The 20,002-nt window shown below is 62.9% G+C and overlaps 2 protein-coding genes across 2 annotated transcripts; both read left to right on the forward strand.

Annotated features, from left to right (window-relative positions):
- Positions 1-445: 445 nt before the first annotated feature.
- On the forward strand, positions 446-12,240 carry LOC128849589 (uncharacterized). Its single transcript, XM_054051968.1, has 8 exons — positions 446-482; positions 3,649-4,043; positions 5,389-5,550; positions 8,690-8,851; positions 10,112-10,523; positions 10,581-10,781; positions 10,834-10,885; positions 11,146-12,240. The coding sequence occupies exons 2-8, from the start codon at positions 3,650-3,652 to the stop codon at positions 12,238-12,240; spliced, it is 2,478 nt and encodes an 825-aa protein (XP_053907943.1). The 5' UTR covers positions 446-482; position 3,649.
- Positions 12,241-13,581: 1,341 nt separating this feature from the next.
- Positions 13,582-18,298, forward strand: LOC128849602 (uncharacterized). Its single transcript, XM_054051987.1, has 2 exons — positions 13,582-13,888; positions 17,217-18,298. Exons 1-2 carry the CDS (start codon positions 13,847-13,849, stop codon positions 18,186-18,188), a joined length of 1,014 nt encoding a protein of 337 aa, XP_053907962.1. The 5' UTR covers positions 13,582-13,846; the 3' UTR covers positions 18,189-18,298.
- The last annotated feature ends 1,704 nt before the right edge of the window (positions 18,299-20,002 follow it).

A 20,002-nucleotide genomic window follows, 5' to 3' on the forward strand; every position in this document is an offset into this window, starting at 1 on the left:
ATCAGGGCCCTGATGGGGTAAATCAATCTCTGGAGGTGTAAATCAGAGCCCCGATGGGGTAAATCAAGGCCTGGTGGTAAATCAGGGCCCTGGAGGTGTAAATCAGGGTCTTGATGGGGTAAATTAGGGCCCCGATGGGGTAAATCAAGGCCTGGTGGTAAGTCAAGGCCTGGAGGTGTAAATCAGGGTCTTGATGGGGTAAATCAGGGCCCTGATGGGGTAAATCAAGGCCCTGAGGGTGTAAATTGGCCCTGGGGATGCAAATAGGGTCTCAGGGGGTAAATACGAGCTTTGAGGGGGCAAATCAGGGTCCCGATTGGTGTAAGTCGAGCCCTGGAGGTGCAAACGAAGGCCCCGATGGTGTAAATTGGCCCTGAGGGTGTAAAGGGGGGGTGGTGGGGGTGCAGGATGCCATCCCGGATGTCACGAGGCCGTGGGAGGGACGGTGACGTGGGGGGAGAGGCCGTGGGTCGAGCAGTGGGGTAAGAACGGGCTCCGGAATGGCGATCCCGGGGGCCAAAAGGGGGGGGCCAAAAGGGGGGGGCCAAAAGGGGGGGGCCAAGGGGGAGAAGGATGGAGGAGGCTCCAACGCCGGCCGGGCTTCTGCTGGCCAAGAAAGGAGGGCCTGAGGGCGTAACGCAGGGCCTGAGGGTGTAAATCAGGATGTGAGGATGGAACTCAGGGGGTGAAGGGGTAAATCAGGGGCTTGGAGGGGTAAATCAGGGTCTTGGAGGGGTAAATCAGGTTATTGGAGGGGTAAATCAGGGCCTGAGGGTGTCAATCAGGGTCTTGGAGGGGTAAATCAGGGTCTTGGAGGTGTAAATCAGGATGTCGGAGATGTAAATCAGGGTTTTGGAGGTGTAAATCAGGGTCTTGGAGGGGTAAATCAGGGGCTTGGAGGGGTAAATCAGGGCCTGAGGGTGTCAATCAGGGTCTTGGAGGTGTAAATCAGGGTCTTGGAGGGGTAAATCAGGGCCTGGGGGTGTCAATCAGGGTCTTGGAGGTGTAAATCAGGATGTCGGAGGTGTAAATCAGGATATTGGAGGTGTAAATCAGGATATTGGAGATGTAAATCAGGGTCTTGGAGGGGTAAATCAGGGGCTTGGAGGTGTAAATCAGGATATTGGAGGGGTAAATCAGGGCCCTGGAGGTGAAAATCAGGATTCTTGAGGTGTAAATCAGGGTCCTGGAGATGTAAATCAGGGTCTTGGAGGTGTAAATCAGGATTCTTGAGGTGTAAATCAGGGCCCTGAAGGTGTAAATCAGGGCCCTGAAGGTGTAAATCGGGATTCTTGAGGTGTAAATCAGGGCCCTGAAGGTGTAAATCAGGATTCTAGAGGTGTAAATCAGGATTTTTGAGGTGTAAGTCAGGGCCCTGGAGCTGTAAATTGGGATTCTTGAGGTGTAAATCAGGGGCTTGATGGTGTAAATCAGGATTCTTGCGGTGTAAATCGGGATTCTTGAGGTGTAAATCAGGGCCCTGAAGGTGTAAATCAGGATTCTTGAGGTGTAAATCAGGATTCTTGCGGTGTAAATCAGGGCCCTGAAGGTGTAAATCAGGATTCTTGCGGTGTAAATCAGGGGCTCTTGAGGTGTAAATCAGGGCCCTGAAGGTGTAAATCAGGGCTCTCGAGGTGTAAATCAGGGCCCTGAAGGTGTAAATCAGGATTCTTGAGGTGTAAATCAGGGCCCTGAAGGTGTAAATCAGGATTCTTGAGGTATAAATCAGGGGCTTGATGGTGTAAATCAGGGTCTTGGAGCTGTAAATCAGGATTCTTGAGGTGTAAATCAGGATTCTTGAGGTGTAAATCGGGATTCTTGAGGTGTAAATCAGGGCCCTGAAGGTGTAAATCAGGGCTCTTGAGGTGTAAATCAGGGGCTTGATGGTGTAAATCAGGGCTCTTGAGGTGTAAATCTGGATTCTTGAGGTGTAAATCAGGGGCTTGATGGTGTAAATCAGGGCCCTGGAGCTGTAAATCGGGATTCTTGAGGTGTAAATCGGGATTCTTGATGTGTAAATCAGGATTCTTGAGGTGTAAATCAGGGCCCTGAAGGTGTCAATCGGGATTCTTGAGGTGTAAATCAGGATTCTTGAGGTGTAAATCAGGGGCTTGATGGTGTAAATCAGGGCCCTGAAGGTGTAAATCGGGATTCTTGAGGTGTAAATCGGGATTCTTGAGGTGTAAATCAGGGCTCTTGAGGTGTAAATCAGGGGCTTGACGGTGTAAATCAGGGCCCTGAAGGTGTAAATCAGGATTCTTGCGGTGTAAATCAGGATTCTTGAGGTGTAAATCAGGGCCCTGACGGTGTAAATTGGCCCTGCGGGTGTAAATGGGTTAAACGTGACCCTCCAGGTGGGGCCAAATCAGGGCCTTCCTGAGCCCAATTAAAGCCCTGGAGGTGTAAACGAAGGTCTCCCTTGGGGTCAGTTGGCCCGCAGGGTGTAAAGGGAGGGGGTAGCAGGATACGGGCGTTGGGCCCCTCCGGCAGTGCCGGATACCACGAGGCCGTGGGAGGGGCGGTGCCGTGGTTGCCATCTGCTGTGGGTGCCACCACCGCTCGAGGTGGGGCCAAAAAGGGTGGAACCTGCGTCCTGGAGACCTCCGGAGAAGGTTGGAGAGGACCTTCTTGGGTGGGAGAAGGATTGGGAAGAGGTCCTGGAGAGACCCCCGGGGGAGGAACCATGGGGAGATGATTTGGGTTCCTCTTCTGGGGTTGAGGAATGGGGAAGAGGAACGGTGCCGGAAGAAGGGGTGGTTGGGATCTTCTGAGAAGGAATGGTGGACACACCCAGACGTGGGGCTTCTTCCTGGGGTTGTGTCCCCTCCGGGACACTCGGATCCTCGGAGAAGGTCCCATTTTTGGCCACCTGAGTCCCTCTTCTGGGGTTGTGTCCCCTCTGGGACACTCGGATCCTTGGAGAAGGTCCCATTTTTGGCCACCTGAGTCCCTCTCCTGGGGTTGTGTCCCTTCTGGGACACTCGGATCCTTGGAGAAGGTCCCATTTTTGGCCACCTGAGTCCCTCTCCTGGGGTTGTGTCCCCTCTGGGACACTCGGATCCTCGGAGAAGGTCCCATTTTTGGCCACCTGAGTCCCTCTTCTGGGGTTGTGTCCCCTGTGGGACACTCGGATCCTTGGAGAAGGTCCCATTTTTGGCCACCTGAGTCCCTCTTCTGGGGTTGTGTCCCCTCCGGGACACTCGGATCCTTGGAGAAGGTCCCATTTTTGGCCACCTGGGTCTCCATCCTGGGGTTGTGTCCCCTCTGGGACACTCGGATCCTCGGAGAAGGTCCCATTTTTGGCCACCTGAGTCCCTCTCCTGGGGTTGTGTCCCTTCTGGAACACTCGGATCCTCGGAGAAGGTCCCATTTTTGGCCACCTGGTCCTTCTCCTGGGGTTGTGTCCCCTCTGGGACACTCGGATCCTCGGAGAAGGTCCCATTTTTGGCCACCTGGTCCATCTTCTGGGGTTGTGTCTTCTCCAGGACACTCAGATCCTTGGAGAAGGTCCCATTTTTGGACCCCTGGATCTCCATCCTGGTCCGATGGGTTCCTCCTGAACACCTTCTTATCTCCATGATGGGATGGAGAAGGTTCCCCATGGGTGACCATCTCCACCCCAACCTTGGCCCCTTTGCTCTCCTCCAGGATGTCCTCTCCAGCCTTGTCCTCGGCGGTGGCTTTGGCCACAGCGGCCTCCAAGAAGGCTCTTCACGCCCTGGTGGGTCTGGCGGAAGCTCTGGGAAAGCCGGAGACGGTGCCGTCGGCGTTGATATCGGCCAACGCGGCGCTGGCGGACGCCGAAGTGGCGTTGACCGAGTTGGAGGCGGCGTTGGTGGCGGCCGTAGGAGCGGCGGCGGCGGCGCTGAAGCCGCCATCGTCGGGAATCGATGCCGAAGGGCTTTACCGGGCATTGGAAGCGGCCGCCGCCGCCAGCGCTTCCCAACTGGAACGGGAGCTGAGGCGCAATCGGCGCTATCGGTGCCACCTCCGGATCGTCCGCAACATCGCTCTGGCCTTGATGCTTCTCTGTGCTCTGCCCCGTGAGTACGCACCAGTACAGACCAGTTCAGACCAGTAAGGAGCCCTACGGATCCATTTGGATCGACAGTAGCGTTGGAGAACCCTAAACCAGTATAGACCAGTAAGGAACCCTATGGATCCATTTGGATCGACAGTAGTGTTGGAGAACCCTACAGACCAGTTCAGACCAGTAAAGAGCCCTACAGACCAGTATAGACCAGTAAGGAGCCCTATGGATCCATTTGGATCGACAATAGTGTTGGAGAACCCTAAACCAGTATAGACCAGTAAGGAGCCCTACAGACCAGTATGGATCATTAATGGTGTTGGAGATGCCTATAGACCAGTAAGGAGCCCTACAGACCAGTATAGACCAGTAGAGAGCCCTACGGATCCATTTGGATCAACAGTAGTGTTGGAGAACCCTAAACCAGTATAGACCAGTAAAGAGCCCTATAGACCAGTATGGATCAGTATGGAGCCCTACAGGACACTGGGACACCAGGAGGAGATGGGGACACTGGGACAGACTGGGGAGACTGGGAGGGGACACTGGGACACCAGGAGGAGATGGGGACACTGGGATGGGACTGGGTATACTGGGAGGGGCCAGTGGGACAGACTGGGGACACTGGGACAGACTGGGGACACTGGGAGGGGCCACTGGGACAGACTGGGGCCACTGGGAAGGGACACTGGGACAGACTGGGGACACTGGGAGGGGACACTGGGACAGACTGGGGATACTGGGACAGACTGGGGACACTGGGAGGGGACACTGGGACAGACTGGGGATACTGGGACAGACTGGGAGGGGACACTGGGACACCAGGAGGAGATGGGGACACTGGGACAGACTGGGGATACTGGGAGGGGACAGTGGGACATACTGGGAACACTGGGAGGGGACACTGGGAGGGGACACTGGGAGGGGACACTGGGAGGGGACACTGGGACATACTGGGAACACTGGGGGGACACTGGGAGGGGACACTGGGGACACTGGGAGGGGACACTGGGAGAGGACACTGGGAGGGGACACTGGAACAGACTGGGAACACTGGGAGGGGACACTGGGACAGACTGGGGACACTGGGAGGGGACACTGGGAGGGGACTGGTGCCACTGGGACAGACTGGGTATACTGGGAGGGGCCACTGGAACAGACTGGGGACACTGGGAGGGGACAGTGGGACACCAGGAGGAGATGGGGACAGTGGGCCATACTGGGGCCACTGGGAGGTGCCACTGGGCCATCCTGGTGGCACTGGGAGGTGCCACTGGGCCATACTGGTGGCACTGGGAGGTGCCACTGGTCCAGGCCGGTGTCCCCGGGTGGTTGAGGTGTCCTCGTTGTCCCCTCAGTGTCCCTGGACGCGGTGCGGGAGGCGCTGGGGGTGACCCAGGAGAGCCACTTGGTCCCCACTTTGGCCACGGTGGCCGTCATCTGCCAAGTGGCCTTCTGGGGACAGACTGGGGACACTGGAGGGGGACACTGGGCCAGACTGGGGACACTGGGAGGAGACAGTGGGATGGGACTGAGGATACTGGGAGGGGACTGGGGACACTGGGAAGGGACACTGGGAGGGGATGGGGATACTGGGATGGGACTGGGGACACTGGGACAGACTGGGGACACTGGGACGGGACTGGGGAGACTGGGACAGACTGGGGACACTGGGAAGGGACACTGGGAGGGGATGGGGATACTGGGATGGGACTGGGGACACTGGGACAGACTGGGGACACTGGGACGGGACTGGGGACACTGGGACAGACTGGGGACACTGGGAGGGGACACTGGGATAGACTGGGGACACTGGGAGGAGATGGGGACACTGGGATGGGACTGGGGAGACTGGGACAGACTGGGGACACTGGGGGGGGGACACTGGAATAGACTGGGGACACTGGGAGGGGACAGTGGGATACCAGGAGGGGATGGGGACACTGGGAGGGGACACTGGGAGGGGACTGGGGACACTGGGACAGACTGGGAACACTGGGAGGGGACACTGGGCCAGACTGGGGACACTGGGACGGGACACTGGGAGGGGACACTGGGCCAGACTGGGGACACTGGGAGGGGACACTGGGAGGGGACACTGGGCCAGACTGGGGACACTGGGAGGGGACACTGGGAGGGGACTGAGGTTACTGGGAGGGGACAGGGGACACTGGGAAGGGACATTGGGAGGGGATGGGGACACTGGGCCAGACTGGGGACACTGGGAGGGGACACTGGGACACCAGGAGGGGATGGGGACACTGGGACAGACTGGGGACACTGGGAGGGGACACTGGGATAGACTGGGGACACTGGGAGGAGATGGGGACACTGGGACAGACTGGGGACACTGGGAGGGGACAGTGGGACACCAGGAGGAGATGGGGACACTGGGATGGGACTGGGTATACTGGGAGGGGCCACTGGGACAGACTGGGAACACTGGGACGGGACACTGGGCCAGACTGGGGAGACTGGGATAGACTGGGGACACTGGGAGGGGACAGTGGGACACTGGGAGGAGATGGGGACACTGGGATGGGACTGGGTATACTGGGAGGGGACACTGGGACAGACTGGGGACACTGGGAAGGGACAATGGGACAGACTGGGGACACTGGGATAGACTGGGAACACTGGGCCAGACTGGGGACACTGGGCCAGACTGGGGACACTGGGAGGGGACACTGGGACAGACTGGGGACACTGGGACAGACTGGGGAGACTGGGATGGGACTGGGGAGACTGGGACAGACTGGGGACACTGGGATGGGACTGGGGAGACTGGGACAGACTGGGGACACTGGGACAGACTGGGGACACTGGGATAGACTGGGGACACTGGGAGGGGACACTGGGCCAGACTGGGGACACTGGGAGGGGACAGTGGGACACTGGAGGGGCCACTGGGCCATAGTGGTGGCACTGGGAGGTGCCACTGGTCCATCCTGGTGGCACTGGGAGGTGCCACTGGGCCATCCTGGTGGCACTGGGAGGTGCCACTGGTCCATACTGGTGGCACTGGGAGGTGCCACTGGTCCAGGCCGGTGTCCCCGGCGGTTGAGGTGGCCTCGTTGTCCCCTCAGTGTCCCTGGACGCGGTGCGGGAGGCGCTGGGGGTGACCCAGGAGAGCCACTTGGTCCCCACTTTGGCCACGGTGGCCGTCATCTGCCAAGTGGCCTTCTGGGGACAGACTGGGGACACTGGGGGGGGACACTGGGCCAGACTGGGGACACTGGGAGGAGACAGTGGGATGGGACTGAGGATACTGGGAGGGGACTGGGGACACTGGGAAGGGACACTGGGAGGGGATGGGGATACTGGGATGGGACTGGGGACACTGGGACAGACTGGGGACACTGGGAGGGGACACTGGGATAGACTGGGGACACTGGGAGGAGATGGGGACACTGGGATGGGACTGGGGAGACTGGGACAGACTGGGGACACTGGGGGGGGACACTGGAATAGACTGGGGACACTGGGATGGGACAGTGGGATACCAGGAGGGGATGGGGACACTGGGAGGGGCCACTGGGAGGGGACTGGGGAGACTGGGAGGGGAGACTGGGACAGACTGGGGACACTGGGAGGGGACACTGGGATAGACTGGGGACACTGGGCCAGACTGGGGCCACTGGGAGGGGACACTGGGCCAGACTGGGGACACTGGGCCAGACTGGGGACACTGGGAGGGGACACTGGGATGGGACTGAGGATACTGGGAGGGGAGTGGGGACACTGGGAGGGGACATTGGGAGGGGATGGGGACACTGGGATAGGACTGGGGAGACTGGGACAGACTGGGAGGGTACACTGGGACACCAGGAGGGGATGGGGACACTGGGACAGACTGGGGACACTGGGAGGGGACACTGGGATAGACTGGGGACACTGGGAGGGGACAGGGGACACTGGGACAGACTGGAGGGGACACTGGGATGGGACTGAGGATACTGGGAGGGGACAGGGGACACTGGGAAGGGACACTGGGAGGGGACTGGGGACACTGGGAGGGGACAGGGGACACTGGGCCAGACTGGGGACACTGGGACAGACTGGGGACACTGGGACAGACTGGGGCCACTGGGAGGGGACACTGGGCCATACTGGGGACACTGGGAGGAGATGGGGACACTGGGACAGACTGGGGAGACTGGGAGGGGACACTGGGAGGGGACTGAGGATACTGGGAGGGGACAGGGGACACTGGGAGGGGACACTGGGACAGACTGGGGACACTGGGACAGACTGGGGAGACTGGAGGGGACACTGGGACAGACTGGGGACACTGGGATAGACTGGGGACACTGGGAGGGGACACTGGGATAGACTGGGGACACTGGGATAGACTGGGGAGACTGGGATGGGACTGGGGAGACTGGGACGGACTGGGGACACTGGGATGGGACTGGGGAGACTGGGACAGACTGGGGACACTGGGACAGACTGGGGACACTGGGATAGACTGGGGACACTGGGAGGGGACACTGGGCCAGACTGGGGACACTGGGAGGGGACAGTGGGACACTGGAGGGGACACTGGGCCATACTGGTGCCACTGGGAGGTGCCACTGGTCCATACTGGTGGCACTGGGAGGTGCCACTGGTCCAGGCCGGTGTCCCCGGGTGGTTGAGGTGTCCTCGTTGTCCCCTCAGTGTCCCTGGACGCGGTGCGGGAGGCGCTGGGGGTGACCCAGGAGAGCCACTTGGTCCCCACTTTGGCCACGGTGGCCGTCATCTGCCAAGTGGCCTTCTGGGGACAGACTGGGGACACTGGAGGGGGACACTGGGCCAGACTGGGGACACTGGGAGGAGACAGTGGGATGGGACTGAGGATACTGGGAGGGGACTGGGGACACTGGGAAGGGACACTGGGAGGGGATGGGGATACTGGGATGGGACTGGGGACACTGGGACAGACTGGGGACACTGGGACGGGACTGGGGAGACTGGGACAGACTGGGGACACTGGGCCAGACTGGGGACACTGGGAGGAGACACTGGGATAGACTGGGGACACTGGGAGGGGACAGTGGGATGGGACTGAGGATACTGGGAGGGGACTGGGGACACTGGGAAGGGACACTGGGAGGGGATGGGGATACTGGGATGGGACTGGGGACACTGGGACAGACTGGGGACACTGGGACGGGACTGGGGAGACTGGGACAGACTGGGGACACTGGGAGGGGACACTGGGCCAGACTGGGGACACTGGGAGGGGACACTGGGCCAGACTGGGGACACTGGGACAGACTGGGGACACTGGGAGGGGACACTGGGATGGGACTGAGGATACTGGGAGGGGACTGGGGACACTGGGAAGGGACATTGGGAGGGGATGGGGACACTGGGATGGGACTGGGGACACTGGGACAGACTGGGGACACTGGGACGGGACTGGGGACACTGGGATGGGACTGGGGAGACTGGGACAGACTGGGGACACTGGGGGGGGACACTGGGATAGACTGGGGACACTGGGAGGAGACACTGGGATAGACTGGGGACACTGGGAGGAGATGGGGACACTGGGATGGGACTGGGGAGACTGGGACAGACTGGGGACACTGGAGGGGGACACTGGGACAGACTGGGGACACTGGGACAGACTGGGGAGACTGGGAGGAGACAGTGGGATGGGACTGAGGATACTGGGAGGGGACTGGGGACACTGGGAAGGGACACTGGGAGGGGATGGGGATACTGGGATGGGACTGGGGACACTGGGACAGACTGGGGACACTGGGACGGGACTGGGGACACTGAGACAGACTGGGGACACTGGGAGGAGACAGTGGGATGGGACTGAGGATACTGGGAGGGGACTGGGGACACTGGGAAGGGACACTGGGAGGGGATGGGGATACTGGGATGGGACTGGGGACACTGGGACAGACTGGGGACACTGGGACGGGACTGGGGACACTGGGAGGAGACAGTGGGACACTGGAGGGGACACTGGGCCATACTGGTGGCACTGGGAGGTGCCACTGGGCCATACTGGTGCCACTGGGAGGTGCCACTGGTCCAGGCCGGTGTCCCCGGTTGGTTGAGGTGGCCTCGTTGTCCCCTCAGTGTCCCTGGACGCGGTGCGGGAGGCGCTGGGGGTGACCCAGGAGAGCCACTTGGTCCCCACTTTGGCCACGGTGGCCGTCATCTGCCAAGTGGCCTTCTGGGGCGCCGCCACCTCCAAACGTCACTTGGCCACCGCCGTCCGTCACCAACGTCACCAAGCTGCTCGCTACCGTCACCTGGCCTGGGACGTCACCACCGCCGCCACCGCCACCGCCCACGCCGACGCCGCCGTCACCGCCGCCAATGCCACCTTGGGGACCTTGGAGGAGGTGATGGGACACCTGAAGGCCTTGGTGGACGCTGTCCACCGAGATCTGGAGGTGACCAAAGGCTTCCCGAGCGCAGCTCGAGCTCTTGGGGACGCCGTGGTGGCCTTGGGGACGGCGTTAGGGGACAAAGAAGGGACGGAGAGGTTGGCTCGGGCGTTGGAGGCTCTGCCGGGGGAGGAGTAGGGGTGGGGAGGTCCCAGCTGGGGTCACCAGGAGGGTTCTTGGTGTCTTGGGGACACCAGGAGGTCCCATCTGGGGCCACCAGGGGGGTTCTTGGTGTCTTGGGGCCACCAGGAGGTCCCATTTGGGGCCACCAGGAGGTTCTTCTTCATCCTGGGGACACCAGGAGGTCCCATCTGGGGCCACCAGGGGGTTCCTCTTCATCCTGGGGCCACCAGGAGGTCCCATCTGGGGCCACCAGGAGGGTTCTTGCTGTCCTGGGGCCACCAGGAGGTCCCATCTGGGGCCACCAGGAGATCCCTCTTCATCCTGGGGCCACCAGGAGGTCCCATCTGGGGCCACCAGGAGGGTTCTTGATGTCCTGGGGCCACCAGGAGGTCCCATCTGGGGCCACCAGGAGGTTCCTCTTCATCCTGGGGACACCAGGAGGTCCCATTTGGGGACAGCAGGAGGTTCCTCTTCATCCTGGGGACACCAGGAGGTCCCATTTGGGGCCACCAGGGGGGTTCTTGGTGTCCTGGGGCCACCAGGAGGTCCCATCTGGGGCCACCAGGAGGTTCTTCTTCATCCTGGGGACACCAGGAGGTCCCATCTGGGGCCACCAGGAGGTTCCTCTTCATCCTGGGGCCACCAGGTAGTCCCCTCCTTGCCCTGGGGTCACCAGGAGGCCCCATCTGGGGCCACCAGAAGGGTTCTTGGTGTCCTGGGGCCACCAGGAGGTCCCATCTGGGGCCACCAGGGGGGTTCTTGGTGTCCTGGGGCCACCAGGAGGTCCCATCTGAGGCCAACAGGAGGGTTTTTGCTGTCCTGGGGCCACCAGGAGGTCCCATCTGGGGCCACCAGGAGGTTCCTCTTCATCCTGGAGCCACCAGGAGGTCCCATCTGGGGCCACCAGAAGGGTTCTTGCTGTCCTGGGGACACCAGGTGGTCCCCTCCTTGCCCTGGGGACACCAGGAGGTCCCATTTGGAGACACCAGGAGGTTCCTCTTCATCCTGGGGCCACCAGGAGGTCCCATCTGGGGCCACCAGGAGGTTCCTCTTCATCCTGAGGCCACCAGGAGGTCCCATCTGGGGCCACCAGGAGGTTCTTCTTCATCCTGGGGACACCAGGAAGTCCCCTCCTTGCCCTGGGGCCACCAGGAGGTCTCATCTGGGGCCACCAGGAGGGTTCTTGGTGTCCTGGGGCCACCAGGAGGCCCCATCTGGGGCCAACAGGGGGGTTCTTGCTGTCCTGGGGCCACCAGGAGGTCCCATCTGGGGCCACCAGGAGGGTTCTTGCTGTCCTGGGGCCACCAGGAGGTCCCATTCGGGGCCGCCAGGAGGTTCCTCTTCATCCTGGGGCCACCAGGAGGTCCCATCTGGGGCCACCAGGGGGTTCCTCTTCATCCTGGGGTCACCAGAGGTCCCATCTGGGGACACCAGGAGATCCCTCTTCATCCTGGAGCCACCAGGAGGTCCCATCTGGGGCCACCAGGAGGGTTCTTGGTGTCCTGGGGCCACCAGGAGGTCCCATCTGGGGCCACCAGGGGGGTTCTTGGTGTCCTGGGGACACCAGGTGGTCCCCTCCTTGCCCTGGGGACACCAGGAGGTCCCATTTGGAGACACCAGGAGGTTCCTCTTCATCCTGGGGCCACCAGGAGGTCCCATCTGGGGCCACCAGGAGGTTCCTCTTCATCCTGAGGCCACCAGGAGGTCCCATCTGGGGCCACCAGGAGGTTCTTCTTCATCCTGGGGACACCAGGAAGTCCCCTCCTTGCCCTGGGGCCACCAGGAGGTCTCATCTGGGGCCACCAGGAGGGTTCTTGCTGTCCTGGGGCCACCAGGAGGTCTCATCTGGGGCCACCAGGGGGGTTCTTGCTGTCCTGGGGCCACCAGGAGGTCCCATTTGGGGCCACCAGGAGGCTTCTTGCTGTCCTGGGGCCACCAGGAGGTCCCATCTGGGGCCACCAGGAGGGTTCTTGGTGTCTTGGGGCCACCAGGAGGTCCCTCTTCATCCTGGGGCCACCAGGATGGTGACATTGTCCCCCGTCCCCCCAATAAACCTCAGGGCCCCCCCGGAGGAGCCCCCCTGTCTGTCACTGGGGGTTGGGGACATGGGGACAGTAGAGGTCATCCACCACATCCTGAGGACACTGTGGTGGGGAGGGGACTTTGAGGACCATGAGGTCCTTTTGGGGACATTGAGGGGGGGACATGAGGGTCCCCTTGGGGACATCGGGGGACACTGGGGGCCATGGGGTCCCCTTGGGGACATTGGGGGGGACATTGAGGGGGACATCAGGTCCTGTTGGGGACATTGAGGGGGACATGGGGGTCCCCTTGGGGACATCGAGGGACACTGGGGGCCATGGGGTCCTCTTGGGGACATTGAGGGGGACATTGAGGGGGACATCGGGTCCTGTTGGGGACATTGAGGGGGCCATGGGGGTCCCTTTGGGGACATTGAGGGACACTGGGGGCCATGGGGTCCCCTTGGGGACATTGTGGGGGACATTGAGGGGGACATCAGGTCCTGTTGGGGACATTGAGGGGGCCATGGGGTCCCCTTGGGGACATTGAGGGCCATGGGGGGTCCCTTTGGGGACATTGGGGGACACTGGGGGCCATGGGGTCCTCTTGGGGACATTGAGGGGCGACATAGAGAGGGACATCAGGTCCTGTTGGGGACATTGAGGGGGACATGGGGGTCCCCTTGGGGACATCGAGGGCCATGGGGGGTCCCCTTGGGGACATTGGGGGACACTGGGGGCCATGGGGTCCTCTTGGGGACATTGAGGGGGACATAGAGGGGGACATCGGGTCCTGTTGGGGACATTGAGGGGGCCATGGGGGTCCCCTTGGGGACATTGAGGGGGTCATGAGTTCCTGTTGGGGACATTGGGGGACACTGGGGGCCATGGGGTCCCCTTGGGGACATTGAGGGGGACATTGAGGGGGACATCAGGTCCTGTTGGGGACATTGAGGGGGCCATGGGGGTCCCCTTGGGGACATCGGGGGACACTGGGGGCCATGGGGTCCCCTTGGGGACATTGAGGGGGACATTGGGGACACACGGGGGTCCCGTTGGGGACACGGAGGGCCACCAAGGAGGGGCGGCCATGCTGGGGGTGACGAGGCCGTGACGCGTCCTCTTGGCGATGGCTTCGTCCCCTCCTCCCGGGCCGAGCGGCTGCGCCCGTCACGCACTTCCTCGTCCCCACGGTGTCCCCACGGTGTCCCCAAGGTGTCCCCAAGGTGTCCTCGAGGTGTCCCCAAGGTGTCCTCAAGGTGTCCCCGAGGCCATCCATGGCGTCATCTCAGGACAGAAGCGCCATTGTCCCCAAAGAGGTGGGACAGGGGGGGGGGGGGGGGGTGGCAGAGGGGACAGGAGGGGACAAGAGGGGACAGGAGGGGACGGGAGGGGACAGGGGGACATGGGATGGGGGCAGAGGGGACAGGGGGACATGGCATGGGGTGGCAGAGGGGACAGGAGGGGATGGGGGGACAGGATGGGACGGGGGACATGGGATGGGGGGACAGAGGGGACAGGAGGGGACAGGGAGTGGCAGAGGGGACAGGAAGGGATGGGGGGGACAGGAGGGGATGGGGGGGACATGGGATGGGGGGGGCAGAGGGGACAGGAGGGGACAGGGAGTGGCAGAGGGGACAGGAGGGGACAGGGGGACATGGGATGGGGGGCAGAGGGGACAGGAGGGGACAGGGAGTGGCAGAGGGGACAGGAGGGGATGGGGACATGGGATGGGGGGACAGAGGGGACAGGGGGACGTGGCACGGGGGTGGCAGAGGGGACAGGAGGGGACAGGGGACATGGGATGAGGGTGGCAGAGGGGACAGGAGGGGATGGGGGACATGGGATGGGGTGGCAGAGGGGACAGGAGGGGACAAGAGGGGACATGGGATGGGGGCAGAGGGGACAGGAGGGGATGGGGGGACAGGAGGGGACAGGAGGGGACAGGAGGGGACGGGGGACATGGGACAGGGGTGGCAGAGGGGACAGGGGGAGACAGGGACATGGGAAGGGGGTGGCAGAGGGGCAGGAGGGGATGGGGGGACGTGGGATGGGGGGGAAGAGGGGACAGGAGGGGACAGGAGGGGACAGGGAGTGGCAGAGGGGACAGGAGGGGATGGGGACATGGGATGAGGGTGGCAGAGGGGACAGGAGGGGACAGGAGGGGACAGGGGGACATGGGATGGGGGTGGCAGAGGGGACAGGAGGGGACAGAGAGTGGCAGAGGGGACAGGAGGGGACAGGAGGGGATGGGGGACATGGGACAGGGGTGGCAGAGGGGACAGGAGGGGACAGGAGGGGACTTGGAGACACAGGACAGGGGTGGCAGAGGGGACAGGGGGACATGGGATGAGGGGACAGGAGGGGACAGGGGGATGTGGGATGGGGGTGGCAGAGGGGACAGGAGGGGACAGGAGGGGATGGGGGGACAGGAGGGGACAGGAGGGGACAGGGAGTGGCAGAGGGGACAGGAGGGGATGGGGACATGGGATGAGGGTGGCAGAGGGACAGGAGGGGACAGGAGGGGACAGGAGGGGACATGGGATGGGGGGACAGAGGGGACAGGAGGGGACAAGAGGGGACAGGGAGTGGCAGAGGGGACAGGGGGGACAGGAGGGGACAGGGGGAGACAGGGACATGGGAAGGGGGTGGCAGAGGGGACAGGAGGGGACAAGAGGGGACATGGGATGGGGACAGGAGGGGACAGGAGGGGATGGGGGGACGGGAGGGGACAGGAGGGGACAGGAGGGGACAAGAGGGGACAGGAAGGGATGGGGGGGACATGGGATGGGGGGGCAGAGGGGACAGGAGGGGACAAGAGGGGACATGGGATGGGGGGACAGAGGGGACAGGGGGGACAGGAGGGGACAGGGGGAGAGAGGGACATGGGATGGGGGTGGCAGAGGGGACAGGAGGGGACAGGGAGTGGCAGGGGGGACAGGAGGGGACAGGAGGGGACAGGGGATGGGGGTGGCAGAGGGGACAGGAGGGGACAGGGGGACATGGGACAGGGGTGGCAGAGGGGACAGGGGGGACAGGAGGGGACAGGGGGAGACAGGGACATGGGATGGGGGTGGCAGAGGGGACAGGAGGGGACAGGGAGTGGCAGAGGGGACAGGAAGGGATGGGGGAACAGGAGGGGACAGGGGGACATGGGATGGGGGGACAGAGGGGACAGGAGGAGACGGGGGACATGGGACAAGGTTGGCAGAAGGGACAGGAGGGGACAGGGAGTGGCAGAGGGGACAGGAGGGGACAGGGGGACATGGGATGGGGGGCAGAGGGGACAGGAGGGGACAAGAGGGGACAGGGGGACATGGGATGGGGGCAGAGGGGACAGGAGGGGAAAGGAGGGGACAGGGGGACATGGGATGGGGGACAGGAGGGGACAGGGACATGGCAGAGGGGACAGAGGGACATGGGACGGGGTGGCAGAGGGGACAGGAGGGGATGGGGGGACAGGAGGGGACAAGAGGGGACAGGAGGGGACAGGAGGGGACGGGGGACGTGGGATGAGGTTGGCAGAGGGGACAGGAGGGGATGGGGGGGACAGGAGGGGACAGGAGGGGACAGGGGGACATGGGAAGGGGGTGGCAGAGGGGACAGGAGGGGACAGGAGGGGACATGGGATGGGGGGGCAGAGGGGACAGGAGGGGATAGGAGGGGACAGGAGGGGACAGGAGGGGACGGGGGACATGGGACAGGGGTGGCAGAGGGGACAGGAGGGGACAGGGGGAGACAGGGACATGGGAAGGGGGGGCAGAAGGGACAGGAGGGGATGGGGGGACAGGAGGGGACAGGAGGGGGCAGAGGGGACATGGGATGGGGGACAGGAGGGGACAGGGAGTGGCAGAGGGGACAGGAAGGGATGGGGGGACAGGAGGGGACAGGAGGGGATGGGGGGACGTGGGATGGGGTGGCAGAGGGGACAGGAGGGGACAGGAGGGGACGGGGGACATGGGATGGGGGGGCAGAGGGGACAGGAGGGACAGGAGGGGATGGGGGGGCAGAGGGGACAGCAGGGGACAGGAGGGGACAGGGGGAGACAGGGACATGGGATGGGGGTGGCAGAGGGGACAGGAGGGGACAGGGGCACATGGGATGGGGACAGGAGGGGACAGGAGGGGACGGGGGACATGGGATGGGGGGCAGAAGGGACAGGAGGGGACAGGGAGTGGCAGAGGGGACAGGAGGGGACAGGAGGGGACAGGGACATGGGACAGGGCGGCAGGGGTGTGGCAGAGGGGACACTGGGACACTGGGAGGGGACAGTGGGACACCAGGAGGGGATGGGGAGACTGGGACAGACTGGGGACACTGGGAGGGGACACTGGGACGGGACTGGGGAGACTGGGAGGGGACAGGGGGGTGACAGGGGGGTGACAGAGGGGACAGGGGGTGGCAGAGGGGATGATTGGGACAGTGGGGATGAGGTGACAAAGGGGACAAAGCGCCACGGGGGTCCCCAAGGTGGCACCTGGGGACCCTGAAGGTGACAAAGGGACCTTCGAGGGACCCCCCGAGGAGGGGACAAAGGACATTGGGGACCCCCAGGTGGCACCGGGAGCCCCTGACGGTGACTTTAGGGGACTTTGGGAGGGGACACCACGACGAGGCCGATGCCACCAAGCGTGTCCTCGTCCCCAGGTGTCCCCGGAGCTCTTTGAACCCCTGGTGACCGTGGTGGCCACTTTGGGTGTCCTGGGAGCCACCTCAGGTGACATCGTGGTGGCCGGGTCACAGCGCTCGCTACGAGCCGGGCTGGTGGCCCTCGTTGCCACCATCAAGCGGGCCATGAGCCACCCTCACGGCGAGGCCACCACCCTCCGCCGCGCCTTGGCCACCGCGGGGGACGCTTGGGCCACCGTGGCCACCGTCACCCGCAAGTGGCGCGAGGCGGTGGCCGTGGTGGCCACCGCTTGGGCCACCGTGGAAGGCGACGCGGTGGCCCTGAGGGAAGCCTGTGGGCTTGTGGCCACCACGGTGGCCACCACGGGGGTCACCATGGGCCACTTGCTAGCGGCGGTGGACCAGGAAGGCAGAGCAAAGCAGGAGCTGCTGGTGGCCACCCGGGAGCTGCCGTTGGCCGCTGAGTTGGCTTCGGGGACCTCCGAGGTGGCAACTCACAGGGCACGAGTGGTTCAGGCCAGCGAAGGGCTGCAGGCGGCCACCGAGGCCACCGAGAAGACGGCGGTGGCCATGGTGGAGACGGCAGAGGTCAAGGAGAGGGGACAGCGAGCGGCGATGGCCCAAGGAGCCCTGGGACGCTTGGTGGCAGCTTGCCACGGGGCCACCAGCTTCTACCGTCACCTGCAGCACCTTCTCGAGGACATCGAGGCCACCGTGGCTACCGTGCGTGGTAGCCCTGAAGCTCCTGAGGTGGCCCAAGAAGGTCTTGGGGTCCCCAAGGACCTGATGGCCGCGGTGGCAACGGCCGAGACGCTGTGGAACACCAGCGCTCTCCTGGCCAAGGGTCACCTCCTGGAGCCACTGAGGATGACCCGGGGGCTGCTGGTCACTCTCGGTGTCCCCAATGCCACCGTGGCCACCACCGTAGCCCAACGCTGCCACGATGCCACCGCCGCCATCCCAGGGCTGCTGGCACGGGGGCAGCAGTAAGGGGGTGGTGGCTTCGTTGGGGACCAATGGCTTTGTTGGGGACCAAAAGCTTTGTTGGGGACCAATGGCTTTGTTGGGGACCAAGAGCTTCGCTGGGGACCAAGAGCTTCATTGGGGACCGGTGGCTTCGCTGGGGACCAATGGCTATGTTGGGGACCAAGAGCTTCTTTGGGGACCAAGAGCTTTGTTGGGGACCAAAAGCTTTGTTGGGGTCCAAGAGCTTCATTGGGGACCAAGAGCTTTGTTGGGGACCAAGAGCTGCGTTGGGGACCAAGAGCTTCGCTGGGGACCAAGAGCTTCATTGGGGACCGGTGGCTTCGCTGGGGACCAATGGCTTTGTTGGGGACCAAGAGCTTCGCTGGGGACCAAAAGCTTTGGTGGGGTCCAAGAGCTTCATTGGGGACCAAGAGCTTTGTTGGGGACCAAGAGCTGCGTTGGGGACCAAGAGCTTCATTGGGGACCAAGAGCTTCATTGGGGACCAAAAGCTTTGGTGGGGTCCAAGAGCTTCATTGGGGACCAAGAGCGTTGTTGGGGACCGGTGGCATTGCTGGGAACTGGTGGCTTTGCTGGGGACCAAGAGCTTCGCTGGGGACCGGTGGCATTGCTGTGGACCAAGAGCTTTGTTGGGGACCAAGAGCTGCGTTGGGGACCAAGAGCTTCATTAGGGACCAAGAGCTTTGTTGGGGACCGGTGGCTTTGCTGGGGACCAAGAGCTTTGTTGGGGACCAATGGCATCGCTGGGGACCAATGGCTTTGTTGGGGACCAAGAGCTTCATTGGGGACCAAGAGCTTTGTTGGGGACCAAGAGCTTTGTTGGGGACCGGTGGCATTGCTGGGGACCAATGGCTTTGTTGGGGACCAATGGCTTTGCTGGGGACCAAGAGCTTCATTGGGGACCAAAAGCTTCGCTGGGGACCAATGGCTTTGTTGGGGACCAAAAGCTTTGTTGGGGACCAAAAGCTTTGTTGGGGACCAAGAGCTGCGTTGGGGACCAAAAGCTTTGTTGGGGACCAATGGCTTTGTTGGGGACCAAAAGCTTTGTTGGGGACCAAGAGCTTCACTGGGGACCAAAAGCTTTGGTGGGGTCCAAAAGCTTCATTGGGGACCAAGAGCTGCGTTGGGGAGCGGTGGCATCGCTGGGGACCAATGGCTTTGTTGGGGACCAAGAGCTTCGCTGGGGACCGGTGGCTTTGTTGGGGACCAAGAGCTTTGTTGGGGACCGGTGGCTTTGTTGGGGACCAAGAGCTTCGCTGGGGACCGGTGGCTTCGTTGGGGACCAAGAGCTTTGTTGGGGACCAAGAGCTTCGCTGGGGACCAAGAGCTTTGTTGGGGAACGGTGGCATCGCTGGGGACCAATGGCTTTGTTGGGGACCAAGAAGTTCATTGGGGACCAAAATCTTCACTGGGGACCAAGAGCTTCGCTGGGGACCGGTGGCATTAAGACATCACCGCTCAAGTCCTTCTCGTGTCACTTTGTCCCCACCTCGTGTCTCCTCCGTCTCCACGTCCCCTCCCGCGTCTCCGCCGTGTCACCTCCCGCGTGTCCCCTCTGTGTGGCTTCCACGTCCCCTTGGAAGTGTCCCCGTGGTCTCCTCCACCACCCTACACGAGGTCCCCGTGGTGACACGCGGAGTGTCCCCAAGGCCACCACCGCCCTGGGCTCCTGGGCTCCCCGAGGCCATCTCAGTGGCTCAAGAGGTCTCCTGGTGTCCCCAAGGCCACCGTGAACCTTCATGAGGTCCTGGGGTCCCCAAGGCCACCGCAGTGGCCCAAGAGGCTCCTGGTGGCCACCACGGCCAACCTGTATCATCTC

Source organism: Cuculus canorus, chromosome 31, assembly GCF_017976375.1.
Source record: "Cuculus canorus isolate bCucCan1 chromosome 31, bCucCan1.pri, whole genome shotgun sequence".
NCBI lineage: Eukaryota > Metazoa > Chordata > Aves > Cuculiformes > Cuculidae > Cuculus > Cuculus canorus.

Coding starts and splice junctions, on each gene's coding strand:
- LOC128849589 (XM_054051968.1), top strand. CDS start 3,650: ATGTCCTCTCCAGCCTTGTCCTCGGCGGTGGCTTTGGCCACAGCGGCC. Junction 4,044..5,388: donor GCTTCTCTGTGCTCTGCCCC/GTGAGTACGCAC, acceptor TTGTCCCCTCAG/TGTCCCTGGACGCGGTGCGG. Junction 5,551..8,689: donor GGGGACACTGGGAGGAGACA/GTGGGATGGGAC, acceptor TTGTCCCCTCAG/TGTCCCTGGACGCGGTGCGG.
- LOC128849602 (XM_054051987.1), top strand. CDS start 13,847: ATGGCGTCATCTCAGGACAGAAGCGCCATTGTCCCCAAAGAG. Junction 13,889..17,216: donor GCGCCATTGTCCCCAAAGAG/GTGGGACAGGGG, acceptor CCTCGTCCCCAG/GTGTCCCCGGAGCTCTTTGA.